Here is a 27,755-nt window from a genome sequence, read left to right on the forward strand (position 1 = left end):
AAATTATGTATTTAGGTCATGTAAAAATGTGGTATAACCCTTAGAGAGGGGTGAAAAAGTTGAAGAGATTTTCCACGCCTCTCATTGTAAAGACTACACTAATGGCCATACCTGACATATAAAAACTTGTAACAGCTGCTATGAAACATTTTCATAAGACTATGAAGCTGGTATAACAAAGTACAATATTACTTTACTTGTCTTTTCTCTAATTCTGTGATCGACCTGTGTCAGTGGGGACAGGGAATCTTGAAACAATTAAATATAATTTTTAATGTGTTAGAATATTTTAGCAAAAATACAATTAATCTATTATTTTTCATACATTTCGCCCTTTTGGAAGGAAAATAAAATGTCCATCTTCTATGATGAATTGAATGGAACTGACGTGGTTTGCTTTTACACGTGATATTTCTGCATATGGCAAGATTTGCAAGACTTGATGAAAATTCCAGAAAGAAAATGATTTACAATTTCTGTTTGTACAGGTCAGCAGATAAATATCTTCAAATTCCATCAAATGAACTGAAGAATAATTCATCATTTCTCATGAGCCCACTAGAAAGCAACAGATCATAATCAAGAACACAGGGGTTTTTTTGCACAATTGCTTTACATCACACACAATGTGGTCACCTGCAAGAGAAATGTCATTAGAACTTTCTGTCAGTTATGCTCTGTCATAAAGGAGACAGAGGCTTCTTTCTTAACGTTGTTGTCTCTGGAGCAGTAACAGCAGGCACTGGCATGTGATTTGAGCATCAAAACAAGATAGCATGGCACTCCACTTTATTACAGAGCTCAGTTCATAATTTAAACTGTGATCTTTTCTAACTCTGGTATTTAATTCACCTGCAAAAGTAGTGAGTATTTTGTAGAAGTAGGAAGGAATCAGAAATAATATCTGTGGTTCCAAGAAGGATAGGGAACATAATGGGAAAATCATAATTAATATGACTGACATGTAACAGATATATACTTACCCAACCAAACACACCCCAATGCTTTTCCTTTATGCTTATTATGAGCAAGCAGGAATATCTGGTTTTTTGATTAGCCAATAAAGCTGGATTAACACTCAGTAAGAATGAATATATTGCTTAAAATAGTATTTTGTATTACTGCAAAAAGGATCAAAGATTGTCACTGATCCAGCATTGTATTTGACAATAACTATACCTGTTTTCTTACAGGTCTCATACTCACCTACTTTAGGGGTTAGTAAAATACTATGTGTTTATAAAACCATGTCGACCATAACTGCTTTCACAAATACTGGTTAGAGTAGCCATAATTTGTTAACATAAACCCATTAATTACAGATTTAAATAGGCCAGATTTAGGTTCCCTGAATGCAATTTTTTTCAATTTTCAGATTAGTATTGCACAGACTGTTCCTAGCCAAGTGGACAAAGAACACATAGAAATGTGTAACTGTAGTAGTTTTGTACAGAATCTATCACAATGCTTAAAAGAAATCATAAATTAAATACTCGATTGCACTTGGAAGAAATAGGCAAACTTAAGAATCACAGCTGCAATATTTTACATTCAGGTCCATATTTGCCCTCTATTAAAATTCCCTTTGAGTAGATATTATTTTTCATGTAGCACATCAAAGGATAATACCTTGCCAAATGCTTCTTAGAGATTGTTATAGAACTTCGGGTTTCATTCGGTATTATACTTATCAGACTCCTTGCAGGGTGTGATTCACTGTCACCTATCTCCACTGTGTCCTCTTTAAATCAGTACTACAACATTCACTTGCAACCTTAAGAATTCGCATCCAACAGCAGATGTTTACCTCCTCAACCTATCAGAATTCCATCTTAAACTTACAGAATAGAAATATATTTTTCAGTGGGGTCTTCATCCTGCATGCTGTTCCATACTAGAAAGATCCAAACAGATTTTGCTAAGAATTTTATTAACCTGGCACAAGGCCCTATAAACCCTCAGTAAGGGTGGTTAAGAAAGAAAACAGGTGAAAAGACATTCAGAAATCATATATAAGATTCCTTTTTTTCCTAATTTGCTTCTGTTCAGCTGCTAATGCATAAAGTTTAATTTGGCAGAACTTCTGCTTGGAAAAACACAATGTCTTGAAGTGGGTTTTCTTGTGGAAAACCTTCCTTTTAGCTTTCAGCAAGGACACTATACACCAGTCCTATACCAATAAGCTAAATCCAGAGAACATATATAAACAGAAAGGCAAAGGGTGTGCATTTCCCACTGGTACATGAGTCTGAGTTTAATTTAAAGGAAACTGGGTACTCTACAGGGAGTCTAATTGTCATGTAAATTACAGTAACTTAAAATATCCTCTGATTTGTCTGACTTTGTTCTTTCTCTTCTTTAAACCCAAATCCTCAGATTTCTTCCTTTGATTTACTCCATGAAGAGCATGTTGATTTGATTTTGCACATAGGGATACAGCTCTTATTACAGGTATTATAATGGCTAATCTTCTTTCATATTTGTGCCTAGAAGTCCCAGAACAACTGAACTGGAAACCACTAGCTTTGATATAAAGATGAATTTTCTTATTGACAGTTTTAAATAATAAAAAAACAGAAAAAAGTTTTCAGTTTTGTCTAATAAATTCAGAGACAACTGAAGTTCCTTGCAAAACTTTTCTGGCATTGTGAAAAGCATCTTATGATATAATAGAAATAATTGCAAACACCGTTAGAAGGAATGATCTCAGTCTTGCATTAGAAATCAAACACCCTTGTTTGCAAGTATGTTATTTCCATAAAGTAAAATGAAAATTGTGATATCCTTCAGTAATGATCCAAAATGGTTTAATTATTCTCTTTAAGGTGATTGTGTTTTGGACCATCAGAGCAGATTATCATAAGGATTTTAACAAACTTTTGATGTTTAACGCCCCACTAAGAATGAGCTATATCCAAGTACAGAAAAAAAACCAATATTTTATTTATAATCTTAGTTTAGTGTTTGAACTACAAATTCTGGTTCTAGAATTGCTTAAAAGATCATGGGTTTTATAGGCTTTCACAAGTAAATTAATTTTTGGTTTGATTTTTTTTTTTTTACTTTTTTTTCCATTTTTTTCACAGAATGGTGCTTTCGGTAAATACAGAGCAAATCATTACATGGAGAAAAAAAAGGTTTACTTGTTTTTCTCACTTGCAAAGTTACTGCTATTACTCCATTCTCTGTTGAATAATTTCAAAAAGGGCATGAGAAAACAAAAGAAAAAAGAGAAAGTGACAAAATAGACCGAATCTCACCACTAGAATTCACCATAAAAATTCCCAAAGTGTAACAGAATTCTTACAAAATTTTCTAGATCAGTTCTTTTAGGGAATCAAGATCTCCTATGAAAAATATGGCAAATGGGAGTCAGGGTAGGTTGGGCAGGAAAACGGGAACGAGGAGGGTAAATAATTGCAGCAAAAACAGGTTCTGAGGAATACACATAATTTTGTCTGCTTTAGATCACAATAGAATTTTTAATAAATAAATTTCTTTTTCTTTGTAAAGACACTTTTGAAACAGTAGATTTAGCCCAGTCATTTGTGTCATTTGTTTTATAAACCATCTTTTGTTGTCCCCCCACCCCACCCCTTAATGTCATAAATGTCTTAGATTTGAGTCTCTTGAACATTGTCTTTCGAGTTCATTCGGATCAATAACGGTTCATGCACTGAACTGTGTATTGAATTTATTGTGTTAACTGTTGTTGTGTGGTTGAAAGGAGATTTATAAGAGTTATAGTGATTTAAGTGCTCATGCTCTATTGCTGGCATGGGCAAATGACTCTCTATGGGTGTGTCACCTGTAAGCTCATCATCCACATTAATGATCTCTACAGTCCGTGTTGGAGCATGGTGGTTCTGCCGGTGATGCTGTTTCCTCATTTTGTAGAAAATTACCAGCATCACAGCAGCCATGAGAGTGATAGCCACAAAACAACCAATTATGATTTTGGTAGTCTTCATAACCTCATCTATTCCTGGGATCCCGTTGTTTGCGTCCGTCACAGGAATGGTGAATGTTTTTTCTGTTGATCTTGTGCTCTGTGGAGTGAGTGAGGTTGTCATGTTAATGGTTTCCCAGTTGGTAACTGGTGTGGGCCCAACCTGCTCTGTGGTCTGTGCCTCATCCTGAGAAGGTTCCACAGTCTCTACCGTGACGGTTGAAAAGTACGTGTAACCAGGGTTATCCAGGGCAGTCACATTCAGTGTGGCAGAAGCCGTGGTATTCCCAACAGAGTTACTCACCATGCATGTGTACAAACCTGTGTCTTGCACAGTTACCTTGGTAAAATTTAATGTGCCATCACTGAGCACAGCAATCCGAACTCTGTATGCCCCATGCGTCATGACAGATCCATTTGGAGTAATCCAAGATACGGAGGTCAGGGAGGTCGATGCCCGGCATTTCATCTCTGCAGCCATGCCTTCTGTGACGTTGAGGTCTGCTGGTGGCTCCACTATGACTGGAGCATAACATGTGAAGTAATTCAGGTCCAGCTCACCAATGTACCTTCCTTTTAAACTGGGGGGAGTGTGGCAACGGGCACAGCATGCAGTGTTGGAGGGTGCCTTGTCTTTAATCCACCAGCTGAGCCAAAGGATATCACAGTTGCAGTTCCAAGGATTGTGATGCAAGTGGATCCTTTCTAGGCGGAGTGGTGTGAACAGGTCATGAGGCAGTAGTGTTAGATTGTTGTGTGCCAGGTTGATCTCTACAAGTGACTGAAGGTTATCAAAAGCATTCCTTTCTATCACTTGAATCTGGGACTGTATCATCCACAATTTCTGAAGATGCATTAACCCTTGGAAAGAACCTGGCCGGATGGCAGTCAGGTGATTCCCAGAAAGATCTAACTCATCCAGTTTTACAAGCGGAGTAAGGTTAGGAATCTCTCGAAGATTGCACATGGCAAGGTTCAAATACCTCAAGTTGGACAGACCTTCAAAGGCACCTTCTGAGATGTATGAAAGCCTTTTCAGTTCCCCCAAATCCAACCTCCGGAGAGAAGGGATTCTGTTAAAAGCATAAGAAGGGATGCTCTCAATGGGGTTGTTTCTCAACCACAGTTCCTTCAGTTTTGATAGGTATACAAAAGCCCCATTTGGGATAGTGGTCAGACGATTGTCAAAGAGTTCCAAAGTGTTGAGATTGGCCAGACCATTGAAAGCCCCTATTTCAATTGTTCTGATGTGATTCCTGCTGAGCTGCAGGATTTCTAGGTGCCTCAGATGCTTGAAGCTATTAACTTTAATGATTTGAATCTGGTTCTCATGGAGATTGAGTAGCCGGGTGTTGGTGGAGATGCCGTCTGGCACGTCTCTAAGATTTTTCCGTACACAAATCACTTTACTGAACTGGTTGCTGCAGGAGCAGACAGAAGGGCAAGTTTGAGCCCTCACTAGACCAGCTACCACAAGAAGCTGAAGAGCCAACAGCACCACAAGCAGGGGGTCAAATAGGGCCCTGTTAAACCTAGGACCTATCATTATCTGCTGTGGATGTAAGGTCATCTTGTTCAACATTCATAATTTATTTGGTGTTGGTCCTTCTGGAGTTTGAATCGTCTGAAAGAAAGGAAGAAAGGAGAAGGAGAACATTAAATTAATCTCAAATAAATGTGTTCTCTTAACAAAGGCTTCTCAAGTCCTTTCAGTCAACTCTACCAATTTCTTGAAATTCAATAGTGAGAACAGGTATAGAATTTCTAATATTTTTCTTCTGTAGAGATATGTATATCAGCTACATCTGGCAATGAGATAAGAAATAGCCATACAGTAGTTTTCATGCACATTCCAATGTACAATGTACGTAGGTGGATGGCAGATAAGAAGTTCAGTCACAATGAATGCCTAAGAGAAATGTAAATCAGGGGAGAGTTGAAAGAAAGGACCAGCATCTCAAAAAGCAAAAGTTAGTAACACAGGAATTTACTAAGATAGGAATTATCAGAGTATTCAAGGTGTTAACTTTTTTTACATGTTACAAGACAAGACAACAGATAATATGAAAAGTAAATGGACACTCCTGGCTGGTATGGGTAAAAATCTTTGTCTATGCACAAATGATTCTTGAATCAAAGTTTAACTAGAAGTAAGTCTCTAAAACTGAGTGTCATGTAGATGACAGGGCAAGGTCTTGCATATAAGAATTAAAAAAAAATTAAAATAAAGAAGCATACTGAGCATTATCCAATTTAATGGATATGTCCTCTTCAATTCTTTTGTTTGGCACCAGCAGCAGAGAAACACTCATTAGCAAATGTATACCGAACACAGAAATGAGAACAGGTATTTATTTAAATGCTGAAAAATATCCATGTAGCTGCAGGACTGGCAGTTTCATTGACACCTTGAAAAAACTCCCAAAAAATTCTTACTGCAAATGGAAAAAAGACCTTCAAACTACAAATGATCATTACCATTTTAAGAACTTCAGTACTGATTCATGTGTGGCAGTTTTTATAGTCCCCAGCCTTTGGTTCATTTTCAATCTGCTGCTCAGTTCAAGATTCCTCTGTTGCCGAGATTAATGAAATTTCTTATAAATCAGCCAAAAGTGAAGTCTTATAAATTACAGCAAGCTTAAACATATTTATAACCCAGAGCACCCAGATGGATAGTACATATATATTCAGGAAAACAAAATACCTTAAGGCAGCAGTTTTCCATTCCAGGCTCCAAATTAATTCATTTTTGTAAAAAATAGAGACCTTTCTTAAAAAAAAAAAAAAAATCAAAAACAAACCTTCTCCCAAAAAAAAAAAAAACCACCACAAAAGCCCCACCAAACCAGGAAAATATATTAACTTTCATGCCACATCAATTCATTTAATGAAACACTTTTTTTTTCTAATTATATATTCAGACAATGTGTTTTTGAGAACTCATTTCTGCATTTTTAAAAAGCCTGTTATAAGGGTTCAGAGGTAGCGAGTGTTCTCATCTCATTTTTAATAATTTACTGCAGAGAAAGCCAATATAATGGTTAAAAAACTGTGAAGGGAACTGGAAAGTCTGGGCTGTATCTGTATGTTTGATCTCTCTATATGTGCTATTTATAAAACATCATTCTTGTTATGAAAGATTCATGAAACTAATGTGTTTTGCAACCTTGAGCAAGTCATTTAACTTCTCTCTCTGCAGCTTACACTTCTGTCCCATGGCTCTGGAGAACCCTGTGGCTGTAGTGTTAGATGTTACTGCTCCCATCTCTCCATCCCTTCCCTCTGCCAACGCCTGTACTCCTGAACATCAGCTTCATGGGTTTAGGATAATGTACTAGACTGGATGAGGGGTCACTGCTCTACACACCTTCCTTTTCACTGCAGGCTCACAAGGTCGTTTATCTCTTCAGAGGTGCTGAACAGGATGTATGGAGAAACACTCTGACCACTAAAATTCAAGTTCACTTGGCAAAAGTCCAACTGCAACTACATTCAAAAAGCAGGTGAAAAGGCCATAGTTCCCATCTTTCTTACACAGTTATGAAGAAAAACCCATCATTTTTTTTTTCAGGTCAAAAGAATTTGTATTAGAGCCTAAAATAAATTTTAGAGTTCTTAGCTAAGACCTATGATCCATGAATTTTGCTGCTGAATAGTAATTAGCCATCATATGTGATAGTTAATGCAATTGTATTCACATTTTTGTCGCCCTTTTTTAATTTTTAAATTTTTTTTGTGCAGTAATTTGTTTTTCCTTTCTCATTTTCAAAATTCTTCTAAAACTTATACCCTAAGGACTTGGACTGAATAATGAATTCCATTAACAAGTAATAAAATAGACACAACAAACTAATTATTTTAACATTGTACTGGTGCAATATTTTTGTCTTCACTGAAACTGGGGTGAGAACTCTGCCTGCTATGTCTGCCTTCAGAGCTGCCAGTTATCCTTGTGTACAAGGCTGGTGAGGCACAGGCAGCACATGGGGCTTACAGAGGCACAGGAATCTTAGACCAATTCAGTACTAAAGGCCTGCTTTGTAGGATTCATAGAGTTTCTCTATCTCTCTTATTGTGACTGTCTGGTCTCATTTATGTACCGTGGATTCCCCGAAGGACCGGGAAAACTACAACATTTGTAGAACAAAAAAGCACAGAGAAATAAGAAAGGCCATGGGAGGGCAAGCACCCTCAGCATCAGGCTGTGTATGCACCAAGTCCCTTCAGCTGCTCTTTTCTAGCCTCCATGGAGCTGATGATCCCAAGCCATGCTGCAAGTACTCCAAGGCACTTTCCTCTTGTTCCAGTTAGTTGAACCTGAGGGTATCTCCCAGCATTTCCTTTACCTAGTTCATCACCCAGAAAATCTTTCCTTTTTATTACTACACATGTGCTCCATGGGGGAAAAAAAATCATATTACTTGAGTACATCATTACAACAAATAAGTTACGAGACTGATCAGTAAATGCTGTCAAACCCAAAGCAAAATGTTTCCATGTCTCAGTTGCAAAAAGATTTTTGAAAGAAATGCTTTTATCTTCTTAAGATAAATTCCCTATATCCTTCCTATTTTTGGTTATTGACTGAAACAATGAATCATTCACATAGAACAGCTTTTTCCTTGAACTGAAGGCCAAAATTGCCTGTGGCTTTCACATTTACTGTTCTCCCTAGTCCTGTGGTAGGGATGTCTCAATCAAACATATGCCTCAGAACAACCATCTATCAAGGACCTCCAGGGAAATCTGATACCGTCAGGTTTCTGTAAAATTCAAATCTGTGCACACTTCAAACACAAGTTTGGTTACTGACTAATTGACAGCTTCTCTAAGTCTATAATTTTGAAGACAGTATCACCGTTTTGTGATATGTGAATACGAAGTTCTAGATATGTTTTCACATGTATTGGTATGTTTTATCTTTTTGTGCCTAAGCTGTATCTTGCTTAATATATAAGTACAGAATATCTATATTGCCATCCCTCTGCACCATTTTCTAGGAGGCAGTGAGAGCAAATCTTAGCTTTTGCAGCCACCATTTGATTTAACTTCGGACTAACTTATATTAGTTGACTTTTCCCCCTGTTCTTTGGTAATGCAGGAAGCAAAATTTTCAGGAGAAGACCATATTAAGTGGACTTGGTGCTGCTAAAGTACAGGGGAGATGATGACCCAAGAAGTGACTATGACCAGCAGAAAATGTACCGGACATTACACGGCTAGTCCGTACCTCAAGCTACTGAGGTTTGCATGAGGCTGAAATACAGCAGTACAATTCCCGGTGGCTGGAAGAATGAGTAAAAAGATCCTTTCTTTTATACTGGTTGCTTTCCAGAGCTCAGAGTTTAAATATTCAGGAAGTCTTGGTGCAGGTATTTCATATCAGGGCAATTTTAAATCATAAATATCTCGGAAATACCCTGGAAAAAAAATTAGCCAGCACAAAATCACAGTGGAAAATTAATTTAAAGCCTTGAAGGGTGTTATAGAAATATTTTAATGGGCTTTACATAAAGATCCATCTGGAGCTCTGTACTAGAGTAATTTGCTATTCAATTCCTATTTCTGCTAGAGACACCTGAAGGTTTAGCTTTACAAGCCCACACATGGAATACAGACCATCAACCAGCTTCTTTAGTCTTTGTTGACACCTCTTTGTCTTCTAAGTTTTTTTTTTTCATTTTTCTAGTACCAAAATAGCAACTCTACAGTCAATTCAATATCACTAGTGCCCTCTGCTGTATAGACTAAAAATTTAGTTTAAAATGTAATGAATTTCCTTACTGCACAGTCGGTACCCCAGACACATACAATTACCAAATGTGTTTCCAAACATGGCCTTAAGACTGTCTGTGGCACTGCTCTAATTACCACAGCATATATAATCTGTTTTTTAGCACAGTAATGTATATTCTCTTTACGGCCATGGAGACTTTCCCAGACGTATATGGAGAGCTGTTACTTTGGTTTTCCATTTGTGCAGAAATAATAAAAGTATTTTTTGGAACTTGATTTTTGATACGCATGTTCTCCTCTCTATAGCTTATCTGACTCTCTGTTACTCTCGGTGTCCTACACATTTTCCTCTGAGCTAAAAGCAGTGCCCTCTTAAGATCCAGTGCAGAAGATGAAGCACAGAATGACAGAGCTAATCTACCTCTGCAGCTATGCACAGTACAACTTTCCTTAGGGACAGCCTGAAGGATACCATAGTTACCCAACTGAATGTAACTTTGCCAAATGTGTATGCAGAGGTGTCTTCTACCTCCTTTTTTTTTACCCTTTTTTTGTAATTAGGTCTTGGGTCTGATCTGCTTTGTTCTCCCTTTGCTACACTACCAGGAGAAAGTGACTGTGCTCCCACTGATTACTGAAGGATTTTCCTGTAATGGGGGTCTTTGATAACAAAAGAGAACTTCCACGCCATTTCCAAAGATCTGCCTAATGAGGTATGGCAGGTGGCAAAGATATTTCCCCAAGCTCCAGTGACCCTTAGCTGGATCACTGGCAGTTTAGTTGCTGTTGGCAACTCATGCATTGCTTTCTGTCTTGTCTGGGTCTATGAATAACTGTCTCAGCAGCAGCGCTGTGCAGTGCAAAGGCCATGACTTTATCCCAATATACGGTTTAAGACACAGTATGATCTAGCACACTTTGGTTTATGCTATACCATTGCCATGAAAAAAATTGAGATGTGATGTTATATGTGCTGCATTGAAAATATAGACAGAATTTATCAAGTATCAGGTGTTTAAACTATCACAGTAAAATTACGTCATCACAAATACATTACAGTTAAGTCTCAGATGAAGAATTCTTAAATCACAATATCTCTTGCTCAGCCTTTCCCAGAAAATTTCAGGATGAGAAGCATTCAAATCACTTTTTAAATTTTTTTCCAAGTTGACAAATATGTGGATGCATTCAGAAAATGCACCTTTGCTTCACTCTATATAGCACAGTTATGTATGCTGTACCTCACACCCTTTTAAAGAGGTTTTCTGAGAGAAAAACCCTTTGCAATGATATCTGCATTTTTTCAGAGAACAAGCCACTCTACAGTCGCAAATTAAACAGCAGATTTCCAAACATGTGAAGAGGAGCTAGGTGCGTCAAGCAGCTAATTATGCTGGGAAGTCTCTTCCGGTAGCATCAGCACCAGAGAACTGAAAATAATTTCTGTATGGAACAGAGCTTGAAGTACAGCAGTAAAAATATGTCCAAATCCCAGGATGACCTTATGCAGAAGTAACTCTTTTGACTCTCTTTTCAGGAACTCTGAATGCTCCAAGGGCCTGAGACTGATCCCCTTTTGGCAGCAATGGCAGCAGAAGCAGCCAAGGGAATTTCAGTGTAGAGACACATACACAATATGCTTTAGCTCCACAAAGCACTGAAATGCACAAGGGTTAGCCTTTGTCCCAGAATAGAGACTGAACTGTGGGCAGGGAGGTCCACCGGGGTCAGAAATGCTCTACCAACATCTGCTCTGCAAATGCTCCAGCAGCCTCACATGTGTGTCCCCATATGGCCGTGAAGGGTTGGGCCGATGGAACCACATTGCCAGGGATTCACTCACCATAATCTCCTGCCCACCTCACCTCCCCCCTTTTCTCTCTGGAAATACCTTTCCACCTGGCTGAACCCTCAAGGACTTGAGCTCTCAGTTCAAGAGCAGTGCAAGCAGTTTGCATGCTGTTGCCTGCCCCTACACAGTACAATGACACCATTCCCGTTTTCCATGGGGTGCCTTTGTCACTAACAAAGGAACACATGCTATGCAGACAAATACAACGCATCATCATGCAAAATCAGTGAAATTATTTATGGTAGATCTCATATCTTCCTTTTCCTAATCTTATTTTTTATTTCTTCATGGATTGACTCCTGTCAGAGGTACTTGGCTTTTTTTAGAACAGATTGGTTTGCAATGAAACCCCATGTCTATGACTATAGAATTGGGTAACTTTATCTACATTGTTAAAAATCTGTTTTCCCTTTTCACTGCTATAGGAGTTTAAAAGCCTCAACAACAGTTAAGGGAGCCATTGTAATAATGTATAAAATCCTGTGAGGTTTCAAAACCCAGCAGTTTTTATCTATTTGTATTTTATTTTATTTTTAGTTAAATACAGTGGAGGCCAAAGCAGGCTAGATAGACAGCCCTGCAACACAAACTGATTACTCATGAGAACAGACAAATCAAAACACTCACAATGCAAATTATTCTCCTCTTTGCATGTTTCACTGCTTTGCTCTGGGACACAGTTCTGTGGCCCCTTGAAGCATTTAAGTGTAGGAGGCAGTGTGGATATTGCTGTACCATAGATACTTCCCAGTTCTCTCCTGCAAGTCTTTTAAGACTCAACTGAATCAGTAAGACACTGATCTGAAAGACCTAAATATGATTGGACACATTCAATCCTCCTGAATCACCATTGATTTCAGGGGAGTTCAATCAAGGGTGAATTTGACCCAGTCTGCCTTTTTCTTCTTGTCTTTCATTTTGTTATACAGAAAACAGCCTTTATTTCACCCACCTCATTTTCCAGCATGACTCCATGTTTCCTCTCTCATTTCTTCCTAAGGTTTAAAATTTTCTCTTTAACATCAGGTAAAGAAATGAAGATGAAATTAACCTTTTAAAAATGAGAATTTGGGTGCACATTGGTCCAAGCAAAAGTAGTTGCATTTTAGCTAGAAATTAAGATATTTCACAGTGTTTGAATCTCAATAAGTCTGATATTTCTCTTTATTTATAAATATAATTTTACTCTTAAGCATAATTTACAGTTTATATCCTCAATAAAACTAATTTCACAGGAAAATCATAGAAAAGATCAAATGATAAGCAATTAATATTTCTTTAGAGGAATATATCTTAAGAGGAATTATATTACTTCTTTGTTGTCCTCTCCCTGGATGTCACTCCAAGGAGTCACTCCAAGGGTGATGAGGACAAAACAATCCTAACTTCTCCATTCAGACTGTTCAAAGTGGTATGAATAGGAGCAATCTATGAACTATTCACAATGAGCCAAAATTCTTTCATAAAAGCCACCACAATACAGCTTGGTTCTAGCGCACTCAAAAACATTCTAAAATTTTAATTGGAATTAACTTTTAAGTGGGTTAATTCTATTGCATTAAATCTTAGTGTGGACATTCTTATTTAGAATTTAATTTAAGCTAAATTAAATCAAGGCCACTGTAACTTCAATTAAGAGTGTCCATAAAAGGATGTAATGTAGTTTAGCTAGTCTCTTTTCAAAGTTAATTTGGATTCATTTTCTTGAGACCCCGTATAGACATTAGGAACTTTTGTTCTGTATTGACTTGGGCTTGATTCAAACCAATTACATAAAGGTAAAAAGGTTTTCTACCTCATCAGTGATCCCCCTGGGTTACTGAAGTTCCATTTTGCTTCACTAATTCAGTTGATTAAATACATTTTCTCTGTCATTTAGTTGTTTGTTTCATCTCATATCTCCTTCTGAGCAGATATTTATGTAGGGGAAAACAGGCAACTGAACAGTAGAAATTTTACAATAGCCTGATAATAAAATTCTCTTAATTACAGAAGGCTATCACAGCACCTCATGTGCCAACCATGATATAAGAGGAAGTCATACAAGCACCTTCAAGATTTCCTTCTCTTATGACAGAAATATTTCAGTGACAAATAATTAAACCACACTATTTCTATAACTATGCTTCCTTGATTCTTTTTTTCATTCATTATCAAACTAAAATCACTCATTATCAAACTAAAATCATGCCTTCCATGCTAGGAAGGCATCTGAAAACCACAACAAAATTAGCACCAAAACAACCCTTAATAAAAACTATATGCTGTTCTAAAGCACTGGTCCAAAACAGCGCAGGTTTTAGTCCTGTCATACTGGGTTCATTTTTTAAATACTATAGTATTTTTTGGTTTGAGGAGTGATCGAACATCTATTTAGACATAGTACAGTGATACTTTATTACAAACAAACTAGTTTTGGTCCGGTAGAATATTATCAATTTTTATACATGGAAAAATTAAATTGTAAACTAACATCCTCTCTAAAAATCTACTAGAACATTTCAAACTGGTAGGTAAAAATCTATTAGTTTATGAAATATTAACGTTTGTGTCTTTTCAAAAATGGAAAGGCGAAAATGTGCAAGGCTCATGGAATCCAAGGTATTAGCCCTGATTACTTTCAGAATTTTCTCGCTACTCACAGATGATAAAGAGATGTAGGAAATGTCAGGTCAAAACAACCTAAGAATGCACATACAAATGTAGCCAGTATAATGAAGAGAAACAAACAAACAAACAAAAAACAAAGTATATACCTGCACTTAAGAAAGTTTCATCCTAACCTTAGAAAATTGGAATCTATTTTTTTAAGTCCAAAACATAATTTCCTAAATTACAATATTTGCACCTGCCTACTGAATGTGCTAATGCTGCATAATCTTGTCACCCATACACATCATTCTCTGAGCCTTGCTGAGCTCTGGATCTCAGCATATAACATAGACAAGAAGACAAAAACATTTTAGTTTGATGAACATGCAATGCAGTAGCAGTTTTGTATACTTCTCTACAGTTTGGCAACAGAGATACCCTGGTAAAAGCCAAAGTAATTTTAAAAGATTTGAAGATGACTTTGATATTAGCAAATCAGAGAATTGTCCATTTCAGTGGCATGAAAAGATTGAATTTGTACAATAATAACTGCAGTTTTTCCAAATGCATTTTGTATTATGTAAAACAGAGGAGACTGAGGGATGAAAGAAATTTATATGAAAGCAGCCATGGAAAACCTGCATCACTGCTTTTTTTGCAGTATAATTTAAAATAGGTATCTGCCTAAATACATCTATGCCATGATGATGTGTCAAGAACAGTGTTTTCCTGTTTTCCTTTTTTAAGTGCTAAATTATTTGATGCTGAGTTGGAGAAGTGCTTGGTAGGTATTTTGTAACCTTGATAACCATAGGCTGTATTGTTAATATGTATTATTTCAAAATACCTTCTGGGAAAAACATACCCAGCTAACAACACACTTAAAACACTAGAGTCCATTTTGCATCATTGCATTTGTAGTGGCTAACTGAGTCCAAATTACTCCCTCATTCTGTTAATAAACAAAGCAACAAAGAGAAAAAGAGACATGAGTTAAAAAGTTAAGGCTGCAAATAGCCTTGAGTCTGGCAAATGATGGTTAAGCTTCCTGTCCTTGTAACTATGGAAACCCCTTAAGGTAAGAGTGGAACACAGGCACTTTGTGGTCTGCAATTTACAAGCTGTTTATTTAATTATGAAGGAATATGAAACTGTTAGGGGCAATGCAATTATCCTACTGTGATAGTGTTGTGAAAGAAAAAATAGGTACAGAGAAATATAAGAAGTTAATTTTTTGGAAAATTACTTGTTTTAGGACTTCTATGAAAATGCAGTACATTGTTTTTTACTGAAATCTGTGGTTTTTGTTTTTTTTTTTTTTTCCCAAAGAGAGTGAGGAGCCAAAATTAGTAATATGACATTTTGCCATAATATCCCTCAGTAGATTCATAGTAATTATGTCCATTCTATGCTTCATGAACAAAACCAATGTCAGGGTGTATTTCAATTAAACCCTAGGTGTTACCAAAGTGCAGTACAGCCAGAATAGCAAGCACATTATTACCAGCTCTATCACTGCTGGGCAATGAACAGGTCACAGGTTCTCTTGTGCACAGCATTTGTACACCTTTAAATATCACAAGTGGGAGAATGTTTCAATTCAATTTAGAAGGCAGCTAGTAAAATAAAATTAAGAGTGAAACTATGTGATGTCTCAGGAGGACTATAACAACTACTTACAAGTATTTTCCTGGATCTGAACAACAAACTTTGACCTGAGAGTACTGTTATTGGGAATTACATGACTATAGTGACCCCAGGGCCCTTTGCACACAATGGGAGTTTTTGGCGTCAATTCATCACTCACTGGATTGCCATAATTAGCTGTCAAACATAAACACACCTTCACAAGGCCTCTGGGAAAAAGACAGGTATTATTATTCTTGTTTACAGCTGAAGAAACTGAGGCAATAATGGATTAAATCAGTGACCAAAATTTAGGATGTGTATATGAGACACTTTGCAAATGTGAGTTTCACACATCACACTGGCCAGATGCAATACATGTATTATTAAGTATCTGCTGCAAGTTGTTGACGCTATAGATGGCAAATCTGAAGAAATACTTTGGGAGTTTGAAACTGCAATTTATAATGCTACTTCTACTTGAAACTCATTGAATGTCTCTTCTACCCAGACAACAAAGTACAGACATCAGTCTGGATCACTTGAGACACAGTGCAATCCTTCCAACAATGATAATGATAAAATTACTACAATGATAAAAGCTGAAAGAAAATTCCTTCCATAGGATTGTATAACTGGGAAAACGTGACATTCATTATAATTTGGAGCCCTCCAACTGAGGAAATGTAAAGCCCTTGGAAATGAACAACAGTTCACCTTCAGAGAACCAGCATCAGTAGCTGAAGAAGGAAAGGGAAGACCAACTGGGTTTCACTCCATTCAGGACCACTCTCCATGCCCAGCTACCCAGCCAGGTTTTTACCCAATGAAGTGTTCACCTGTCCACACCATGGGAAGCTGGGAATATGCTATGGAAGACAGCACCAAATGCTTCACTAAATTCCAGGAGGAAACATCCACAGCTCTTCTCACACCCACTAAGTTGGCCACCTTGTCACAGAAGGAGATCAGGTTAGTGAAGCAAGACCTGCTTTTCCTAAACCCATCCTGACCATCCTGGCTGGGCCTAATCCCCTGGTTGTCCTATGCGTGCTGTGTGATGGCATTCAAGGTAATCTGCCCCGTGACCTTCCCTGCATGAGGTCAGACTGAGATAAACTCTACAAATCTCATTTTCATTAGCTATACTCTCTTAAATGTAAATTCTTTTCTAACAAACACATGTTTCTGCCCTTGTAAAGGACTCATGTTATTTCATGTATTACAGTACTGTTTAAAGATGATGTTTCAAAAACAGTTTCACTCTGAAGTGACTAATTACTAAAGTTTCAATTTCTAGATTACAATAATTAGTTCATTAACTCCCAAATATTATTGTATAAAGCATAATCACAGGGTCACACATTTGGATTTTACTTTAACAAGGAATAAACATCCTTTAGCTAGCTTAGCTCAGTCAGGAACTAGAAGCAAAAATAATGAGACAGAATTAGGTCCAGTTTTATAACTGTATAAACCACTTTAACATGGCAAAATAGAATAATTATATCTTTTTATTTTAACAAGTTTTAATTTTATTCAAATGTTAAATTAATTCTGGAATAACTTAATATTGGAGCATTGTGTTTCTATATGTGCTGAAATATGACACTAGCAAAAACCTGTCTCATCCATCCCAATTTTCTTGATGTATCCAAGACATAGTGCATATCTCTTCAGAATGTCAACTGATTCAAGAACTGATAACTTAGATCTGCCTAGCAAGTTATGATTAACAAAGAGAGCTTTGAATGAAGTTTGGTGAAAATCCAAGGCTTTAAAGGAATTTGTGAGAAAAAGTGGCAAATTATATGAGCTATTCTATTTTTGTCCAGACAATCTATAAATGCAAGAATCATAAATTATAAAGATAGAATAGATGTTATCTCTCTGGAACTTCATACTACAGGAAGTCTTATAGAGAAAAATAATAGATTACTTTTCATTCACATAGACATGGTTTTAAAATTGATGAGTACACCTTTATTTAATGGAATATCTTCTCTATACAGGCTCCTTATAACCTGCTTGTCAAAATCACTGGCCAAATTCAAAATATTATTACACCAATGTGAAAGTCATATCAGATCCAGGAAAGCTAGCTTGTAATACTTAAGCAGATAATAATTTTCACTATGGTGCTGTATATCTGCTTCAAGATACCAACAGGTTCTAGTGCCCAGTATCAGCAGTGCTGCCTGCTTGTTCAGCTGTTCAAACTCTTAAATGCTGATACAGTATTCTATGTACATGAGCTCATCACACACTTGCATTTTTAACTAGTTCAATGAGAAACAATCATAGGTAAAAATTTACTTATACAGAAACCAAAGGGAGTTTTGCATTTGGTTTTAGTGGAGTCAGGACTCCATGCTGCATGGAGTCAATATAATTCAATAAGATATATAAGTCAACAAATAATATAAGTCAACAAATTCAATACGAATTTTTTATATAGTGTCAATTGCAGATTATTGCTGATGTAAGCACTAGGGCTTTGATGACATTCTTTTAGGATAGTTTTCAGGGATATGAAAATGTAATTTTCATTTAATTAAAACTGTCAGAGAACATAAAAAGAAAAAAATAGTAACTGAGACAGCTAAAAAAGAGTTCCTGTATATAAAAATTGGCTATTAAAAAAAACAGTAATACAATATTTTAAAATGTCAATATATTAATGCAGCTGATTTAAAGCAGCTGTCATACCTTATGGTAACAAATAGCTTCCAGAAAAGGAGAACATTACTGATAAAACCCAAGTACTGAATTTAGGTTATTTTTTTCATTCTGTTCATTGAAAGATATAGACTTACTATAGGCAACACATCATCTGGTCAATAGTTAAAGATGATAAAACACAACATAGCCAGTAAAGTTTTCATTCAAACTCAGGCATTTCTAAATCCATAGCTATACCTAATACATCTAAAGATACCTCAACACTATTTTTTTAAAAAACCAGTTGTTTGTTTTCTATCAAGAAAGTACTTCCTGAATTTTTGAATTCTAACTATTCCTCTAGCCTGAGCATATAAAAAATACAGTTGAAGGACAAAAATGCTAATGTATCTAGTTCTCTTTGGCTCAAAATTATTTGTTGGATTCTTGTGTATTCTTCCTACTCCAGAAAGATGCATGACGACAAGGACATGAAATATTTCTTCGGTGTCATTAGCAGGCACTTATTTATCCATGTAAGCACTTATAATACACATGGATGATGTAGTCCTCCTGTGAAGTATCTGAAGACTTTTGGCATCATCAGACACTCTCCCACCAGAGTATTTCGCACCAGTTCCATGTAGTTGTGGGCTACTAAAAGCAATGATAAATATAATTGTTAATTGGCATTTAAATATCATTGATACAGAGCATTTATATCCCCAACACAGTGATGACTTGCAGACCTGAATCGGATAGTGGACTTTTTAGAGTGGAAGATGACACAATTAACTGTGTTTAATTAACACAATTAATTAAAAGAGTGGATTTTGCTATCTGCCTATAAGCAAGTATAGTTCTTTGCCTATTTCTAGATGTGTCCACTTGTGCAAGAATGCCTAATGGCAGCTATTAGCACGTAATTTTCTGTCATTGTCTGCCTTTGATCTGTAAGAAAGGTTTTAAAACTTGGGTTCAAGCATCTTCAGAAAAGCACCTAAGTTTCTTTCTTCATATTGCTGTTCATATGTTCAGTACTTAAGAAAGCTCAAAAAGTGACAAAATGTAATCACAGCAACTAGAATCAGCAAAGATTTCAGAGAGTTCTTTCTCACATTCTTCACATAGAAGCACAGAGACTTCCTTTACTAGACTTGATTTCTGAACTGGGATCTAAATCTCATAAAATCAGAAGGATTTCATGGAAGACAGGACAGCTGCTGTGTATCAGAGATAAGGAACATGCACGGATTTAAGAATTTCCTCTAACACTGCAGCCATAGATCTAAATCTAAGCTATGACTAGCTGGGAGGGAATGATGGAAAAAAATTATATAGGAAAAAGAAAGTGATATACATAACACTTTCCTGTGGTTGCTCTTTATAATTTTTTCCCTTTTCAGTAGAGTGAAGGCAACATTTTTCTCTGTAATTCTAGGAAATTGTCTGAACTTAGTCCAATTCCCCAGATGGGATAAACTGGAGTTGTTTCATTCAAGTCAATGAAGCCAGATGATTTTTATTGCACTTGAAAGTTGCGATCTTTGGTACCCTCTAAACTAGACTTATCCATTCTTGAAAAATAAGCTTTCATGTGAGACCTTAGAGCAGCCTTCCAATACCTAAATGGGGCATACAAGAAAGCTGGATAGGGGCTTTTTACAAGGGCATGCACTAATAGAATGTGAGAAAGTGGCTTTAAAATGAAAGAAGGCAGACGAACCATGAAATAAAGAATTCTGATTGCAGAATGCTGAAAAAAAATTACTAAATCATACCTTAAGAATGGACCTTGCTTTAATTCTCAAGAAATAAACTTTCTTTTTTTCTGAAAAATGAGGTATTTCCTTTCTTTTTCTCTTTTTTGTTCCTTATTGCAATAAATTATAGGGTTGTAATCAAAATTATGAAATAAAAACAGAAGACACAATCCACATCAAGGAAAAGAGAGGTTCTTATCTCCTCCTTGACAATGTTGTCTGGTGTACATGACATTTAAGAGGTTTTTACATGGACTAATAGATGGCAAGAGCTTAGAGTTATATATTAACTTTTATCTAGATGTTTCCCTGTGTTTTAAATCCTTCACTGAAAAACAACGTCCATCTATCTATCTATCTATCTATCTATCTATCTATCTATCTATCTTACTTTATTTCCCACTGAAATCTAAGTATTTCTGGACAGACTCATAGCAGGTTTTTTATAGTTTACCATGTTATATCAAGAAATATGGAAGGCTGCTGTCTTCAACTGAAATCAAAGGAAAATATTAGAAAAGTGGGCTATATATCTATGCTCAAATCTGATATAAAGCAATTAGGGTAAACTCTCCTAGCATTTTGGAAAATACATATTTGGAAAAGGATTTGACTCCAAGTGGAGTGGATTTCTCATTCACCTCTATAATGTTAAAGAACAGTTCTTTCTGTCAGAACAGCACTAGAACACTGCTGTAGAATTAGATTGGAAGAACAATCTGCTTTTACAAATTTGACAAAATAGCTTCTTGTAACCTTCCATTTTGTTCAGCAGATGTAATGGATCCTTTTTAGGAGAGATTCAAAGCTAGGTACCCAATGGGAAGAGACTGGTACCCTACATCCTTTAGCTAAAAGTAAGCTGAGCACACTGACAATCTTTCTATCACTATTTACAGAAGCATGTTCCAGAAAGTGTCTTTCCCCTGGCATTTGTCCTGAGTGAGACAGGGTGTAAGAGATAACTTGGGAAACAGCCATGAATTATCTTAACTCTTCCTCAGAGAGTAACCATAATTTGGTGGGATCTATTAACATTCAGTATCTGCTCTCCAGACTGCCCTGAGCAACATTTCTTACTAAAACAGGTAACAAATTAATTTTCAGTGACAGATACTGGGATTTAAAGTCCACTTTACATGTAACCACAAGAAGAGAGAAAAGCCATATTGAAATATTTTCATAATACTTTACAGCTGTTTAAAGAAGGAACGTTTTCTGCAGTTACACAAAGCAGCCTAGCAAGACTTCAGTATACTGAAGTCAACAAAACAGCTCAATAGTTCCTACTTAGTGTATTAAAGTAGCATAGTAAGGCACCTTTCAGTTTAATTAAGGGTCTTCTAAGAACTGACAAAATTCATTTCTCCTTCTTAAAGAATACTAAATCACTATTTTAAAATTTAATTTACCTGTAGTCTGGTGTCCAAGTTGTCAGCAATTTCTTTTTTTCTTTAAGTGTAGTACACATTGCTAAGTAAGTTTAAAATTATATAGCAGCAAAAATATTTTTTTTCTTTTAATGGTTTGGGGTAATTTTCTTCTCACCAGGATCCCTCACATTTTTACAAAATACAGCTTCATTTCTCAAAATGAAATTTAACAAGCCGTACTTAAGAGTGAGAAATGCACTTACTAGACTATATTCAATTGCTCTTTGATATTATTCTTTATCTCCCAATTTTTACTAAAAGGCAAAATAATAACATAGTAGGAAATGAGAGGAATTTTATTAGTCATGGCTGAACAATACAAACAGATAATGCAAAAACAGCAGACAGTATATCTGGAAGTTGAGCTGTTGCTACAGAGCTACTGCTGTCATTGTGAAATTCTGATTTTCAGACTGCTGGTTCAAGAATTTTGAACTGGGCTTTGCTTCACCTTCCTTTCAGACTGAAAAGAATAATGACCAATACCATTTGCAATCCAATGATTCTTGGCCATGCCATTCTGCCCATTATACAGTGGCATGATCATCAAAAGTATGAATAAAATTCAAAGATCCATACTTCATACTACAACTAAAATGACCTGACTTCTTATGCTTCTGGTAAAAGGTTCTTTTTTTCTGAACACATGCTGAATTTTGCTATTTTTGGAATGTTCTCTCAATGGGAAGTTTCAATATCAATCCAGTGTATAGCGATCACTTCATTCAACACCAAATTAGTTATGGATGCTGAGCCAGTGCTCTATGTCATGAAGAATGCCTGTAAAAAATCCTGACTGTGCTATAATAGTGGTTACTGTCAAAAATAAAATTCATAGGCCAGATCCACAGCTTGTATAAATCAGTGCAGCTTCACTGGCACAGGCTCTGTCTCACTGCATCCATTTAAATAGTTTCTCAAACTCCTGATCCAACATTTTTGTCCAAGTGCTGGTTCAAGTAACTGCAGGCCAAAGTACATACATTTAAGAAAAGCAACAATAACAACAAAGGATACCATCTCTCTTTGTTCACTGTTAATAAGCAAGAATGAAGATTAGTTTTTTAGTATGTGTCTGGTAATTAGTTATATTCTCATGGGAATTATATTTAATTCAGTATTTCTCAAAATGTTTCCACTTAATCAACATCAGGGTCACAAAGATCCTCTACAACAATTTCTGTCTCTGTCCTTTGCAATGACAATTGGATTTCTGTCACAAGGAATAAACAAGAGGAGGTTCCTAGCAGATGTGGATGATGGCTATGAGGAATTCAATGTTTGATATGCATGGGAGTCTCTCTGCTGGAATGGAAACATTAAAAGGTTTAGATTATAAGTACTTAAATTTAAATTCAATTTTGACTTCTCTTCAGATGAATTATGACTTGCCAAAGCCATGGCAAAATAATCAAAAGTCCCAAGTTCAAGCTTTCTTTTTTAGTGTAAACAATGCTGTTTTCACAATAATATTAAATCCACCTTAGATATACTTTCATCAACTGGTACTAAATAATCAGCTGTTTTGAACTGCAGAAACTAAACTAATCACTTCATCTCCCCTATTTGCCCAGTCACCTCACTCAAGGATAATTCATGTGCCACTGACCAGTGAAGTGATTAAGAGGACTTCAGAAGAAAAGTTGGAATGTTTCTATGACTGCTGTTTCCCAGTTAGCCCTTCAGGCAATTGTCATACCCCTTAACAGTATCACATTCTCTTATGCAATATGAAGCAATATCACCTTTCTGTTTAAAGTTACAGATTTACCTTAAACAAGAGTTAAGTTAACTGGTGAAGGTAACAGCCTTTCATTATTTTGAATGTTTGATCTTAGTGAGGACACCCAGCACTTCAGTTAAGTTAGAGGAAAAAAATGTATAAAATTATCAAGACTGTATTAGGAAAAAGTACCCATAATCTTTGATGCTGATTCTTTTCTTTCTCACAAGTATGAGCTACTATTTTTTTTTTACTTCAAGCAGCTGGCTGCAAAATCTGGAAATGCAAAGAATCTTTGCCAAGAGAATGAACTTCAAAAATTATTCTGTAGTTTAACACCTGTAGTTTATTGTCCAAAATGCATTTAAAAGTGCAATGTTGATATACTTTACAATATCACTCAAAATGTTGGTATGGGGGAAAAAAATCATGCTCACTTCATAGGGTAGAACTCTATTTTTGCTGGAAATGAAAGTAGCATCTGTCCAAACAAATCAGTCTTTCAGGTACTCTTCCCCCCTATATTTCCTTGCCTAGTATCAGATGTAGTATCAGATACCTGATGTATCTGAAAGATCAGTCTTCACAAGTTAATCTTAAACCTGTTACAGAAAACAGAATTCAAACTTGGCTTTTGTAAGCAGTGTAGGGATTTTTTTACCCTGCCCCTTGTTCATTCACAGTAAAGCTGGGTGGTGTATGTGACATTTATCATTATTTGCAACTCTTAGTTGAAAGAAACTGCGTCCTGTGCCACAGCTAATGGGGCAATTGCTGTAGCACTTTTAGCAGAACTTTTGTCCTGCAATACTGAGGATTATAAATTTATACCCTGCTGCTAAAATATGCTGTTGGGGTCATTAGTCAGTCTGAGCTAAAACTGATTTGATCTTGAAACTCAGCAGAGGAGCTTCCTGACTCAAGATCATAGAGTAATAGAGTCTTTCTCAATAAAGGGTCAGATTAAAAAAAAAAATCAACAAAGAAATCACGGGGGGGGGGGGGGGGGAGGAATCAAGAAGCTCATTTCTGCTAATTACTACCACCATATCTGGCTCATTAGTGCCACTGACTCATGTGGTGTGAAAAACCAACTGAAAAGGTTGCACATCAGCAAACTAAACATGAAACATACTCTTTTGTAATTATAAATGAAATAGAATAATTTATTTATCATCAATTAGTCCTTTGACCATTTGATATAACTTAAGTGGTAAATAGGTAAATGCAAAAAAACATAGGACTTGTGAGAAAAAAAAATTAGAAAGCATCTTCTTAATAAGTTGTCGTATTTTTATTTTTTTTATTTTACTTAATCTTTTCCCCTCATCCAAAACTACTGCCAACAGAACTTACTGAACAATAGCCTGTTATGCAATGCCATGAAATGTACACAGTGGTTTTGATGATAATAAACTATTCAAAAGCCTGAAAATACTTTTTGCAGAGCCTGGGGATAAAAATCTAAAGAATTTAATTTCTACAGACTTTACGAGAGAGTTTTATCCATCCTACAAGATAACTCCCAACCACCATCTAAATAAAAAATTTTAGTTAGGTTCTGAGGAGGAAATACTGACCCCAGTAAAATATTTAGAAAAATACTTCTCACAAGAGGTTCATTACACTCCATATGGTTTAAGAAGAAAAGCAATGCAGTCCTGTTCAATTTGTAGATCTCTATTCTTTTCATGCTTGTTAGATGCTACATCAGATCCTCTTTCCCTCATATATATTTTCTTGTGAGTCATTTAGAGATAAGCACAAATACACAGAGATTTAAAGGACTGAAGCCAGCATGCTTCATGATAATCAAACCTTTAATTCCTAAAATAGGAGCAAGGTATCTACCTAATTTTGAGGATCTGAACCACAGCTACTCTTTGCAACTTGTTTACATTGTTCGTAGCAATTTTCCTGGAGTTTTAAAAGTCTTTTTCTGTTTGGTTCAGTTGAGTAATACACATATTATCTATTTCTAAGCTAGAAAGAGAGCTATCTTGTGATGTCCTCTATCCCTAATTTAGGGTCATTCACCCCTTTTATTAATGTGTGTAGTCCAGATAGAAATAAGAAAAAAACTATGGAATGGAGAAAGTGCAGAATTATAATATGCAGTGGATGTTTATGCAGAGGATCTGAAACCATTACCAGTCCTTTGAGGCAGTCCTGAGAGACTAGGATTCAACAACCTGAATATTGTGCCATGCAAATGAAACTGAATCGCTTCTGGGGAGAGGTAATGAAATGGGAAGATGAGTGTCTTCGTTACCATTTTCTATTTCATAGAATAATCATGCCTTAAAGCTGCTGAGACCAGTTCTTCAGATACTTGTTTGTGGCTTGGGCTTCCAGACAAATCATGACATTTACAAGTGCTGTTTCATCCTGCCAAAGATGTTAGCCCAGCTGACTGTCTATTCTGTTGTTAGCTGAGAGGTGAATATATAAACATATCAAACATATATATTTCATATGTAAAAAGAGATGGGGACTGGAATTGAGATCTCAAAAGAGGAAATTAACTCACTTGCCCACTGACTCACCCTAGCCTTGTTTGAGGATAGTCATGTGATCCATTAATTTGAAATCCAATTATGCTCTACTACTAAGCACAAATGCAGGGAACTGCATGTACCCAAGGAGACATTTCAACGAGCTTTCCTCTGTGGAATGTCTGCAATACCTATTTTTAAATCAGGACCCAAGATTTTGCCTTCACTGAAATGAAGCACAGTGAACCAAAAGAGCATTCCCTTAATTAGTGGTGTCTGTGTTGGGCCAGACACAAACATGAGAGAATTATATTCCAGTCCCCAGAATTATTCAAAACCTCCTTCTAATGTCTCTTGTTGAATTGGCAAATATATGTTCTTTTGTGACTAAAAACTCCACTTTTTAAAAAAAAAAGTTGATAGCTCAGTGTTGTAATTACATTAAATTTTTAGCACCAATTTATCCTTTGGATTTCACAGCATAGGGAAACAAGTCTATCAACACAGGAACAGATCTGTGTAGTTTGTCTAAAATTCACCCCAACTTTTCTAAGATGGATTCACATGGGAAATCTTCCTTTGTTGAAGACCTGTTTCTTTTTTAAAAAAACAGTTCTTATGGTGCACTTGGTACCCTTATATCCTTGAAAATACTATAGGTGCTGGATTGTGTTTCATTTGAAAACACATCCAGCAGCATAACAGAGATATGCAGCTCACTGCAGCTGGGATTCAGCACGCACTAAGACGACCTCCTAAAACTCTGCATGATCAAAGATTTCATCTAAAAATTTGTCACCCATGGTTTTAGTCCTTCTGAAACCTTTAAAATCAAATTACGCTAAACAGAACATTTTAGTCTTATTATCATTGCCAGCATAAACAATTCAATCAAAATTACCACAGCCAATAAAAATCAGCAAAGATCACAGGTTTTAAAAATTACCTGATCACTAGAACAGGGAAATCACTATCAGTTTCTAAAAACAGCTGTGGATGGGCTGTACCTTTATAACCCATTAAAGGTACCTTAATTTGTTCAGTTATCAGGGTTCCCTATTTCACATTGGTGCTTCAGAGGAGCTTTATCTGAACACAGTGTTCCATACCAGCAGCCCTGCAATCAGCAATAAAATATAATGAACCAGTGTTAACAGCACAGTGTGCTAGTTTTAGCAGTACGTCAGTCAATTGTTTTGTTAGTTTGGCCAGGAAAATTCCAACTTGCCTGTAAATTCAAGTAGATAGAAAATACCTTTTTCTCCAAGTCTGTGCTGCAGATGTCATCTCTGGCTCTCACTGTGTTTTTTTCCCCAGACCAATTAAGGACAGCTTGTCATTACTGCTAAAGTCTTCCTAAGTCCAGCTCCAGACACAGAAGGGAGCCATGGCTTTATGGTATATTATGGAAGTAGCTGGGTTTTCAATTCCACAGGCACCCAGAGCCAGTCAAATAAACACTTCCCTTCTGCCACACACAGTTCTCCAGTTACATTGTTAGGTGCTTTCAGCTTCATTTGAAACATCAGGTACTGGTCATTGCTTAAAGCAAGATGCTGGATGTCACGGTTGTGTGACCGGATCCAATATGGTGAAATCTCTCCCTGCAGGAAGCAGACATCTCTCTAGATAACTGCGGCTGCTGCCATGCCCATCACACTGCGTGCAGTGCCGTGTCTGCAGGGGCAATTTATGGGCACACACTGCAGGCAAGGGAGGCTGGAAAGCTGGGGGCAGAGCAGCCAAGCTGTGGAAACATCGTGGATGGCCAGCAGTCCCCATCGGGCTGTACCGCAGCAGAAAATGAGAGCGCGAGGGAGCTGCTGACAGCCCACACACTGGATGATGGGTTTCTTTCTGAAATGAGGAAAGTAAAACAACACTCAGCAGTGATGAAAAGATGTAAAAGAGCAGAGCAGCCC

General features: G+C 36.5%; 1 protein-coding gene across 8 annotated transcripts in view; it reads right to left on the bottom strand.

Moving 5' to 3' along the window:
- Window positions 1-253: 253 nt before the first annotated feature.
- LRRC4C (leucine rich repeat containing 4C) overlaps window positions 254-27,755 on the bottom strand; it is a 481,162-nt gene continuing 453,660 nt past the window's right edge. For 5 of the 8 annotated variants that reach the window (XM_030274118.4, XM_012574250.5, XM_030274120.4 and 2 more), the window contains one exon: window positions 254-5,573. In XM_030274118.4, coding sequence (XP_030129978.1) covers window positions 3,615-5,531 — 1,917 coding nt within the window. In that variant the 5' untranslated portion in view covers window positions 5,532-5,573 and the 3' untranslated portion in view covers window positions 254-3,614. Of the gene's footprint in view, window positions 5,574-6,656; window positions 6,723-27,755 lie in introns of all 8 variants that reach the window. The other 3 variants (XM_041716325.2, XM_041716322.2, XM_072929875.1) reach the window with 2 other exon arrangements.

This window comes from Taeniopygia guttata, chromosome 5, assembly GCF_048771995.1.
Source record: "Taeniopygia guttata chromosome 5, bTaeGut7.mat, whole genome shotgun sequence".
NCBI lineage: Eukaryota > Metazoa > Chordata > Aves > Passeriformes > Estrildidae > Taeniopygia > Taeniopygia guttata.